The sequence below is a fragment of the Acipenser ruthenus genome, chromosome 4, assembly GCF_902713425.1.
Source record: "Acipenser ruthenus chromosome 4, fAciRut3.2 maternal haplotype, whole genome shotgun sequence".
NCBI lineage: Eukaryota > Metazoa > Chordata > Actinopteri > Acipenseriformes > Acipenseridae > Acipenser > Acipenser ruthenus.
The window spans coordinates 74,914,252-74,926,553 of NC_081192.1; the positions used below are offsets into that span (position 1 = coordinate 74,914,252).

A 12,302-nucleotide genomic window follows, 5' to 3' on the forward strand; every position below is an offset into this window, starting at 1 on the left:
CCCCGCAACTGAGTATTTCCTACCTGAATGTATAGCATTGTGATTACATGGGATTTAGACCTGGTTCAGAGGGCATTTGTCTGTCAGTGTCTTGGATCATGTCGTATTTTGACTGTTGATGCACCTTGATTCCCTTGGTGTATAAAGGCTCAGACAGCACTTAGATATTCTCAATGGACCTGTCTGTATTAGTACACTGCCAGCACCTACAATTTTTTAAATCATACTTGGGTTATTTAATGAAAAGAGCATACCTTACTAGAGGAGTTCTCATATCCAGTTCAAGCACACTACATCATTTTTGCAAAAGACATCAGAGAAATCCTAAACAACCATAAATACACGTGTGGGGTAACGTTTTCCCCTATTTGTTGCGTGTAGAGGTTGTGGGGTGCAGTTGCTGCAGGAGCCTCCTCGAATGAATACAATTCTTTTTTTGTAAAAGAGAATAAATATGATTATACAAAAGAATTGAAACCAACTCGAATCAAAGTCTGATCAAAGTTTAATCAATGTAATCTTTTTTTTTAAATTTACACAATCTCTTTATGTACACAAACAACTTGAGAAATGAGAAATGCACTCATATTAACACGACACACTGTCTTGATGCTAAAGGAGCTCAATGGCTCTTCGAGATACACTCTGCTGTCAAGAAATGCAAGGCACTCTCCTACAACTGCTGGGATATTCCTGAATTCAGCCTGTAAACAAGGGAGAGTTCACACTGACACCAAAAACAAAACACTCTGCATTAGAACAAAATGGTCTAGACTATTTACACCGAACCCTGTAGATTATGTTCAGTCAAGGGACCAACAAAAAGTGAGCAATTTTTTCTGAAAGTCTAAAATAAATATGAAATAACCTGGCTCTTTCCAGGCTCCTAAATTAAATGTTGGATTTCTTATTTCTGGTTTGGAAACAACATTATTGGATGCACTAATCATGATTTTGGAGTGAAGAGCTTTGAGAATCTAGCACAATGCCAGCATTTCATTAATGGATCAGTCTTGCAGAAAGTGTTTTTGATGCTTCTTTGCCTTGTCAACCTTTTAATAAGTAGGAGGTGACCTCGCCTGTATGAATCACATAGAGCTAAATTTTCAAAGCTATTTACTCCAAATCATCATTCACACATTTTTTTTCAGAAAGGAGAGACACACCCAATAAAGTTACCAAACCAGATATAAACAACTAATTCTGGGCCTTGAATGATGTATGAAGTTGTTTCGTATTCATTTTAGATGTTTACTTGGTTGTTTTTCCATTCAGAAACAAAGTGCGCTAATGACAATTTGGAGTAAATAACTTTGAGAATCTAGCCCATAGTGTTCTAGTATTGTCAAAAATATTATTGACTGTAAAAGTATTGACTGTATGTTGGTACTATGGGATTTATGGCAGCAGTGTAGAGCACATAAGGGTTCTTTTCTTGCCAATTTTTATTTAATGGATGGGGGTTGTCAGGTAACTTGGGTGTACCAACAATCCCATCCTGTCCGTCAGGGTGCTATATTATTATTATTATTATTATTATTATTATTATTTAAATATCAATTCAGTACGAATCATCTTTTGAAATCACATAAAGATAAAAGGATTCTGAGAGAAAAGGGGAAGTATGTACAGTATATGCTTGTTGGAGGGAATTGTATGTTTTTGTGAGGGCTGATCCACACACACACACACACACACACACATATATATAAATATACTGATGCACAATGAAAACACAACAGAGTCTATGTTTTACATCAATAGCTCATTGGGCATATACATAATGTTATTTACATTTTAAATAGTGAGCAGATAGGTTTGTTGATTGTTTGAGTAGTATTGTTCCTTGGGATAACAAAATACTGAGCTCAAGTCATGTGATTTCATAAAAACGTTAGGTGCTCAGTGTTTGGTATTTGAGTTGAGTTAAAATTGCCAAAATGAGTTGATTAAGAATCTGTATAAATAGCCATTTGAAAATACATGATTTTAATTAACACAAGAACACTGAAAGATATGCCCTGCTTGAGTAATGAAGATTGCCTGGTTGCTAGCGGCATGATTGAAGGTGGCCTGTCTGTGAGAGAAGTTGCCCGGAGAATTAGATGTTCTGCTTCAACAATCAGCAGACTAGTCCAGAGAAACCAGGAGACCGGCTCTGTGAGGGACAGGCCACGTCCTGAAAGGCAGAGGGTCACCACACTGGCCCAGGACAATTACAGTGACTTGTGCGTTGTTCAAGCCAACCGGTGGGGCGGAGGAAGTGTGATGATGTGGGGAGGAATCTCCTTTAATACAAAAATGCCTTTGGTGCAGATTGAGGGCAACCTTACTGCTCAGCGACACATTGACAAAGTCCTTGAGGCAACAGTTTTTCTGTTCCTGCAAGCCAATCCGGAAGTGTCGATTTTCCAGCAGGACAATGCAAGACCGCACAGTGCTAGGATTACAATTGCACAACTTCAAGAAAACAATGTCGAGGTCTTGCCGTGGCCAGCTTTTTCTCCTGACCTGAGTCCAATAGAACATCTGTGGGACCAAATCGCCAGTGCCATCCACAGGAGACAACCGCGACCAGCGACCCTTCGCCAGCTGGCTGCAGCTGCACAGGAAGAGTGGTGGAACATCCCACAGCAGTCTATCCAGAGGCTGATCAGGTCTATGCGTCAACGCTGCCAGGCAAGTCATACCCGATACTAACTTTGTAATGTTTTCCTTTTGACAGTGTGTCATGTTTCATACCGAAAAACTTATCATGATTCTTTGATCTGTATTTTTGTTCACATTTTCTGTGATTTTGTTTGATATCTATGTTTAAAATATTTCATTAACTCTTGAGTGTTGCATTTCTTTTGTGTATCAGTGTATATATATATATATATATATATATATATATATATATATATATATATATATATATATGGCGTACTAAAATGTTATGAATCATCATGCTTGCATGAATGCCTTTATTTATATTATATCTGGGTAAATGGGCACTTGGGTGAGCCCTGGCTATGATCTGTTCCTGGTTGCTAAGACTTAGTGCTTGAAAACCCTGAGCAGTTTCTCTTATACACATCAGAGGTGCTGATTGTGCTTGCGTGCGGGTCTCAAATGTCAACTTTACAATCAATGATGTTCCGATGATGCTATGAGAACCCCTTGATGGCTAACAGATAGCAACCCATGATCACACCTGCTTACAGCCTACTGCACACATCTACATAAAGACACAGTTACTCTAACACACCTTTACAAATACAGCTATTATATGTCAATGAATGGAAAGCTTGCAAATTGACACAAAAAAACAGTCTGTAATCGCTGCTAACCTGCCTATGAACTTATCACCATGAACTGGGAGTAATGTCCCTCTGAACCACATTTATTGTACTCACAAAAACTGGCCCTTGGTATTTGGAGTTGCTTGTTATTGTGCATTTATAGCAGGGAATGATAAATATACAATAACTGTATATTACTATTACACTGCATTTTAGTTCATCTGATTTAACAACATCTGATTTAACAACTACTATCTGAATGGGAGAAATGCCAAACCTGTTGAGTGCTGTCAAGCTGCTTACGCTGCTAAAACCTTTCTGATTTAACTGAACGATTTAAGAAAATATTATATTTCTTAATGAATTACACCTATCCATACTTTCACTGAAGAATCCACTCTAGGGGGTGCAATAGAAATGCTTTGATGAATAATTGACTATAAAATATCATGGTTGTGAACCAGGTTTCTGATTTTCGGTTTCTTTGAAGACACACTGAAATTCTAGTGTTCTGCCTTTTTTTTCTTTTTTTACTTTTATTTGGTGTATTTCTTTAAATTCTGAGAAACATTAATTGCTACAGCAAGTAAAACAAAACAAAAAAAAACATGAGTTATAGCTAACAATCCAAGCTGGATCTTTTAGGGCATCTCTGACGTCATTTTGCCTCAATGCAATTTGATTTTGTGATAGAAAGATGCTCGCATTGTAACTCGTGATAAAGACTTCTAGATATTATCAAGGTTCTTTTTGGTGGTTTGGTGTGGAATGGAGGATGGCAGCAGTGTCTTTCAGTCAGTGTGAACAAGTCCTGGAATAACTCTGAGCTGGCAGTCTTTGCAATAAATACAGGCAATGTCGTTACAATTGACCATGCATATAATCTTTTTTTGTACAAATAAAGACATTTAGCAACAAATGCATCTTATATTAATAAATGGCATCAACAGTATAAACATAGAAAAAAAGAGTACGAACTGGGAATGTATAATCTCGGCCCTCTGTACCCTGTCTAGCACACATTCTCCTGCACGTCTCTGGAAGCCTTGCTGGTTTCTCTAAGAGAGAGCAGTGTGCCAACCTTATTTTAAAAAACAGAAAACCAAACAACGCAGTCTTCCGTCTCTGACCCTGTATGACCCAAAAACGACTTCCCGACTTCCCTCCTTCCTCTTGATAAAGGAAACAGTGCTCGTCCTAATTCTCTGTGTCCAGGCTTCATTCTCTCTTTCTTTGTCCTAACTCTAAATCAGTAAAATCTCCACTACAGCAATTCAAGTTCATGTAACTTTGTCGATAAAAATTAGTGCGAACATTTCATATTTTTTTGCTTTTTGCTTCTTCATGTCTTAGTATTAAAATAAATTAGAGTTAAAATAAACAAATTAGGCTGTTTTTAAGATAGCACTTCATAAATTGCACTTGAGTATGAGAGCTAAGAGCCTTCGTCATGTTTTTTTTTGATGTAATCCATTTAATGCGTACAATTCAAAACTTACTTCCAACCATCTGCACCCTTTTTTTTTTATAACATTTTAAGTCAAACTGTCAAAAATAATGAAATGTCTATCAATTTTACCCAAAATAAAAAATATATATATTCTGGGATGTTATATTACATACAACTGTAACAATGCTTTCCGTCTAAGCCAGCGATGGCTTGGTTAGGAGACTCCAGACATTTCTTAAGGATATTACAGACTAACCACAATCAAAGAGTTATGCTGTTTTCTCTGCCAGGACAGCATCGTGCAAGAAAGTGCCATTGTTAGCGATTTCCCCATAAAAGGAAATATATATATATATATAAAAGCAGCAAAGCATTTTTTGTGTGTTAACAGTTCTGCAATAAAAAAAAAATAAAACAGTCAGGGAGTAGTAAGAAGTCCACAAACATGAAGTGTCTGGGCTTCTTCTTCTTCTTCTTCTTCTTCTTCTTCTTCTTCTTCTTCTTCTTCTTCTTCTTCTTCTTATTCTACTCATGTATTTGTGTTAAACCAGACAGGGCTGCTGAAGTGCGTGGCTCTACCTCCGTGGGGAGTTTACTGCCAGGGGGGAGAGAGAAACAGAGGGTTGCCTCGCTGACTCACTTGCTCAATAGGGGAGAGTGTCCAGGAATTTGTCGATGATGGGCGGTGGCGGGACCAGGTCCTCTAGTTTCAGGTAGAAGATGCGCTGAAGCCCCTGTCTGCGGTGGGACCTCAGCTCGCTCCGCACGTTCAGCACCCTGGACAGCGGTGTCGACCCCTTCTCCACACCGGCCCCACTACCTCCACTGCTGCTGAAGCTCAAGTGATCCCTTAGGCAGCAGATGACCTTGTTCTGCATCTCCTCCACTTTCTTTGGTTCTTTTAATCCATGCCGCTGCTCTGTAGGGGCACAGACATAAAAAAAAAAACACAAAACGTTAACACTGATATATTTGACACCGATCTTAAGGGAGAATCTTATCAGTTTAAAAAACTGTACAGTTCAATTGATAACCAGTTGAAATGGCAAAACCATGCCTTATTTGTGTGGCTCTCTTTGCTTATTTTTTGTTTCAATTTACTGTCTTCTTTTTATATTTATTGCAATGAAATTTTAAGATTTATATTTTTTGTTAATTGTCTTCTTGTCAAGCGAATAAGGAAGTCTTTAGCCATGAAAGGTGCTATATAATTGTAAGTCTATTAGCTTTTGCAGTAGAGCTGATCTGGGCTGAGCAGTCATGGCCTTGACTCAAGGACTCAGAGAGAATGAGTGCCCTGGGAAACATGCTGCTTGATGACAGACAAATCCCGCAGTATGCCCCTTGGTGACCTGGAAACCTGCTAATCGCCATGAGAACCACAGTGCCACTTACCCCACATATCTGACCCCCTCCCCCAACAGACACCTAGAATGCAACACTACAGTTGGTGCTGTATTCTTTTCAAGACTACGGCTGCTGATTGTACTGTCCTGCTGTACTGCAGTGAAAGTAGATTTTTGATGTTTTATGTAAGAATCACAAAGCCTGTCTCTCACCGCTACAATGAAAGAACATTTATCTGTACATTAAACACGTATGTTGTTTTACAAAACAGATGATCCAATATTTCCTGGGGACCTCCTGAGAATTATTTGCGGACCCCAGTTTGAGATCCTGGATTGCATTGAGACTACCACTGTCTCAAAAATAACTGCCCACTGAATTTGTGCTTTCAGCTTCTAAGAAATAAGCTGTGATCCCCTTTTAACCACTGGTCTGCCCCAATCAATTTGTGCATGCATCCCACCTAATGCCATGTCTAAAATCTATTTGAGTAAAGATCTGAAGCCACGACCCCTGGAGGATGCAAGGGTCTGGCGTGTGGGAGGCAGCTCAGCTAGAGAAGGCTCTTTTTGGAATTCTCTCAGTTTCCACCAGCAGCTGCCAGTGTTCAATAACTATGGTTACCATTATTAATTCACAAACTCAAGAGCAGATCAATATCCTTCATCATGCAGTGCAACTGTCAGCTCCATCCTGACCAGGCTGCAAACTCCGCTGGGACTCTCTCCACGCAGCTGCACTGCAGCAGCTAGAGCACTCAGTCTTTGTCCCCACTGCTGTTTAAAGGCTTGCAGGGGGAATCCTAATATAACTCCAAATTGGCTATCACCTCCAAACACACACACCTCAACTTCCACACTTCTATTTTTGTTTTGTGTGAAGGAAAGAGGCGATATTGGGTACAGACCTCCACTGTAAACACTGATGTTACAGAAAGCCCTTTCTGTCTCTCCAGTATCCAATCCATTTATTTTCTCCCTTTTTAAAAGCTCTTAATCCTGTAAGGAGCTCCAGTCAATAGGGTAACCCAGCAGAGAGGTACTGTGGAGGAGCGAATGAGGCACGTTGACACCATTTTGTTTGTGTTGCAACTGCACTACTATAATCTAGGTCTTTGAAACCAAACTGTCAGTTATGTGAGCAGGTATACACTGCTTCCTTTTAAGTCTTCAAGTTCTGTAACCCATTATTTTGGCTGCTTATCAGAATAATGTTCTGTCAAGAAAACACTGTGTTAAAACCTTTCAGAGCCTTCAGTTCATAAAAATGCTATCTAGTAGTTGTGCTAAGTAGTAGTGGTAGTTGTAGTAGTAAATATAATAAACTAATTTAGGTAGACAAACATTTTGGCTAATTGTTATTTGTCCCAACTTCGGCAGCCTAATACAACTCACAGCAGGCACAGGGCTCCCATTAATTGTACAGTACATTAACAAGTAATCTATGAGAACTGTGTGACTACCTATGCAATACAATTGTTTGCCATATGATGAGCTTTATTGATTGAGTTACGTGGTGTACTGATTCAGTAATAAAAAGCTGTGTGCACTCGTATCATGGCTCAACGCGGCTGATGTTAGTAACCCTGAGTGGCTGCTTTATCGTTTGGTTAGTATAAATATTGTCAGGAAGGAAATGTTGGAAAAAATAACATTGCACAACAAATCTTTCATCCATTTCTTGTTTTCTTTTTATAAAAGCACTGTCAATACAACACAAATGTTTACTGGATGTAATGGATTATTTGTATATACATATATAATATACTTTATAACAGGACATTTTGTCGGGGAATTTATTTTGGCTTTATTGGTGGTTTTGATTGGATCGCCAATGATTCTTCCACCAATTAGAGTGTGGCATAGAGTGAGTGATCCCAGCCTCTGACAGACTGGTATGCAGCACAGGTTAAAGATGCGCTGGGCAAAAGGGAAAGAAAGAATGTGTCGGATGTCAAAGTGAATATGAGAATATGAGAATGGTAGTGTGATGAAGCCAATTTGCTTGAAAAAATTAAAAGCAGACCGGACATTTACATCAATGGATTTAGAAAATCTGGAATTTATGATGCGATCAGGAACTCCGAGGCTGTGTAAACTGCACCTGCTACTGTGGTACCTGTACGACTGTTCTTTTTTAGGTTAAGCAGTTTTGTGTTATTTTTTTTTCATTATTATTATTATTATTACAAGGGGTTAATTAAGTAGCAGACAAAATTGTTTATGCCAGACTTACTAGAAAATCTGTAACAATGGTGCAAATGTGCTTTGGATTGTTAATGTCGATACATGTAGATACTACTATCCGCCATGCAGGTATCGCAAAGTCCCTAAACAATATGTTAACATAAATTAGTTCTGCACCGTATAAAAATGAGTTGCTTGCTAGTCTATTAACTAGTTTTAAATTTAAAGCATTTTAGTTTTGGCTTTATTGTTAAAGTTTTCACACGTGGCAATACTGTCCTACAATTACTAAATGATATTGTGATCGTTCCATTTATGTCAGTGAACCAGAGCTACGTTTTAAAACTGAGAGTTAGCAAATGCCTATTAAAGTGTACTGCAGCTACTAATCCTTTCCAATTACTGGTATCTGAAAATTAAGGACTATATAACAATAGTGAGCCTGTAACTCATTTTTAGAAGACCTTCTTTGTTGTTCTCCAAGTTGCTGCAGGTACATTGTAGATGCTATAACGAGTTACTGTAAATGAGATACTGTTTTAGAAGACAGATTTCATAAAGTAAACATGCATTTTAATGTTTTTGAAATTAAAAGTAGACATACAAAACTGTGGCATTTTTCTTTGTGAACGTGCTCAGAGTGAAAAACGCCAATTCAAAAACCATCAAAATCTACCAAGGTAGCAAATTTGCCGAATTTAATACCAGCCAAAATTTCCCGTTATACGGTATGGCAGACCCTGTAGAACTCCTCTTTTTTTCCCTCTGGACACTTATCACTCTTCCTTAAATGCGCTTTACTTGCTCTTATCTGCCCCCTATTTTACTGCATTTAATCCTGTACTTTAGAGTACTGTAATCTGTCAAGTGTTATTTAATCTGTAGTATTTTGTATTTAATTATATCCTGATGTAACTATCACTGACACTATTATCTGCTCTATTATTGAATAGTATTTTGTCATACTTGTACTTGCTAGAACCAAAGTCAATGTATTTATCTTGCTCTTAATTGTATTATTACTTGTACTGTGATTCTTGAAATGTATTTTTGTTTACGACTGTAAGTCGCCCTGGATAAGGGTTTCTGCTAAGAAATAAATAATAATAATAATAATAATAATAATATTGAAATTTCTTTGTGACAGATGGCTTGTTTAAGATTGTATCAGATGGAAATGACATTAAAATGTGGTATAGTGTTTAATTATTTTTATTTAATTATATATTATAAAACATTTAGTAGAGGGTGCTGTTTTAAATACAAGTTTATTTTCAACCAGAACCTCTCCTGGAGTGGATAACAGCTTATATTGTACAGTCACCTATACAATTGTCTCTATAAATATGTAAAATCATACTGTAAATAAATGCAGCCTAATGCAGTCCCAGTAGAAACAAACCCTGCCAGTCAGTGGAGGATCAAAGGCCAGTGTTTAAATAAAGGGAGCAACAGGGCTGCTAGTCATGTTCTCGCTAGCTTGTGTAACACAGCAGGGAGGGGGTTAATATCCTCCCTGCAGAAAACATGTGCGTATGCACATTTTGTTAATTTGCTTATTGTTTAATTGTTTTTCTGTTAATTGTTTTATTGTTAATTATCACCTGCACCTGGCTATGATTGTAAATTAGAGCCAGGTGCAGGGTTTATAAGGAGAGCAGTCAGTCTGCTCTAGGCTGTTGAGTAGAAGGAGGCAGAAAGAGGAGCTCTGCTTCTAGCAGGCATGAGGTAAAGTTTGTTGTATTAAACCGGTGTGGTTTTATTTACTGTTTGGTGGGGAAACAGCCTAGCTGTCCCACTTGTAGTCAGGGTGTACCTGTGTGTTAGTTAGTACTCGTAAAAGAGCTAAGTGTTTGTTTTGTTTATTTTGGTTTTTGTGACTATTAAACAAATAGCGCAACAGCGCTTTTAAAAATCAAGTACTGTGTGTGGCTGGGTCATTTAAAGTGCTGAAAAAGAACCCGAAGGACTAAAACCCTTCACATAAGATATTGCACTGGGGTCAAAGAGCGGTAAATCTGTTAATATCTCCCAAGTATTTTCATAGGGCATTCCTGAGGCAATGTGCTTGAAATTCAAATCTTTACTATACTGTGAGTTGCTTTATATTTTGTATGTTTGCAGCAACTGTTCAGGAAACACCTTTTACAGAGCTTGCAAAACTATATGCCTGTCTTCATTACTTGTGGATTCTGATCATTTGTTTTTATTTTTAACATCAAAACAATCTCTCTACTTCAGTATAGAGATACAGAGCTTTCAAAGGTGGTAGGTTTATTGGCCTGTGAAGAACTGTTTGACAGATTTATGCAAATATAGTTCTCATCTGAGCAGGATGGGAAATAGAAACCCTAAATCCTAACATTTTGAAGCAGACATGTGAAAAACACAGCAACAAAACCACAGAACAACCGTGGCACTGCATCAACCAACTGCAGCAACAAGATAGGAATCATAATGCTTTAGCAGCAAACAAGAACTACGGTACGGGCTGCCTATATTATAGATGCTGTTGTCGCTTTATTTATTTGTCTTTTTTTCAGTACGTTTTAGTATGTGTTGGATGAAATTTGCAATGTCCAGAATGTCTGGGACAATTAAGATTGCGCAATGGGATAAAAATACAAAGCCCCAGCATGGAGGCAGCTAACAAGTCATTATCACCTGCTGCTGCTGCCGGCACTGCTGCACGGCTTCCCTGCACCCTTCAGAGCAACAGCTGGACCTTAACACTGCCTGCCTCGAACTGAAGCAGAGAGGCCAGCAATCTGCACATGAATATTCAACAGCCTTCCCAGCAAAATCCCTGGAAGATGTAATTATCCAAACGTAACAAGACAGGGAGAACTGTAACAGACACTCTAGATGATGCTTTAAACCCCCTCCAGGGATAAAGGGATTTATTAAGAGCATGTCTGCCATCCCAACAGGCTAAAATATAGAAATCATTTTATGTCAGTCTTTAAAATAAGGATAAAAAAGAGACTTATGCTGGAATTGCCTTATAAAAGTCTACCACAATACATTTGCACAATAATTTTGCAGTTTTCCCATGGTTGTACTATACATTTACCATAGATTACCCTGTTTTGCCATGTTTTTGTTTTTAATATGCTTTACCGCTCTTCTCTGTGCTCTGCAATGCTTGCCTTAGCTTTACCACCATGCTTTCACTGTGCTTTATTACACTTTGCTATGCTTTTCCTGTGGGGAAATGTTCATAGGGGAAATACCAGGAAAGTAAAAACAACTGTGCCACATTGATATCAAGCCGACCCACCTGTTAATATGATAAGTGCTGACAGGCAGGCAAAGGCGGAGATGTCCAGGTTAAGGCTTTGAAAGTTTGAAGTAAAGTCTTTGACTGAGTCGAGCCACTCCCCAAACCCACGAAGGCACTGAGATCTGTGCAGCACACGTCCGTTACAGAACACAAACTTATCCTCAGCAAGAATCGACCTGGAACGGGAAAAGAAAAAAAAACGAAGGCGTCAAAATATCGGGACACATCGCGTTTTCATATATAACATCTTTGTGTTACAAACCTCAGAATTAGCACCCTACAGTCTCAAAGTTGCCTTTTCTTGATCACTGAAACATTCAGACAGAATCTTTTAGTTACGTTTGAAGTACTGATGATACACCACCCCAGAGTAATCATAATTACAGCATTAATCAATTACAGCATGATCATAATTACAGCATTTAGCCACCAATGGCAATGTTTACCATGAAAACGCTGGATTTGAAGTTAAAGAGCAAGTAGCAGGGTTTCTATAAATATAGCGCTACACGTCCCACGTGTTGCTACAACTGTTTAAATAACCTGCAATTTTTCTTTTCATTGTTAACATCCTGACAACTTTTTACACTTATAACTTTAAAGTCTGTTTCAAAGCTCTTTTCAGAATGTCTGCTCTAGTGCACTGATAGTGTACGGTTATTACCCACATTGTCAAATAGGTAACACAGCAATAACAATCCATGATGTGGTATGGAACACAAAAGCCAGAGCACTACTTGTTTTTTTTTTGT

General features: G+C 38.3%; 1 protein-coding gene across 3 annotated transcripts in view; it reads right to left on the reverse strand.

The window, feature by feature from the left end:
* Positions 1-487: 487 nt before the first annotated feature.
* The window catches only part of LOC117399335 (nuclear receptor subfamily 4 group A member 3-like), a 35,502-nt gene continuing 23,687 nt past the window's right edge, over positions 488-12,302 (reverse strand). For all 3 annotated transcript variants that reach the window (XM_033998429.3, XM_033998428.3, XM_033998430.3), the window contains 2 exons: positions 11,548-11,726; positions 488-5,653 (listed from right to left, as the gene is read on the reverse strand). In XM_033998429.3, coding sequence (XP_033854320.1) covers positions 5,379-5,653; positions 11,548-11,726 — 454 coding nt within the window. In that variant the 3' untranslated portion in view covers positions 488-5,378. The remainder of the gene's footprint in view (positions 5,654-11,547; positions 11,727-12,302) is intronic.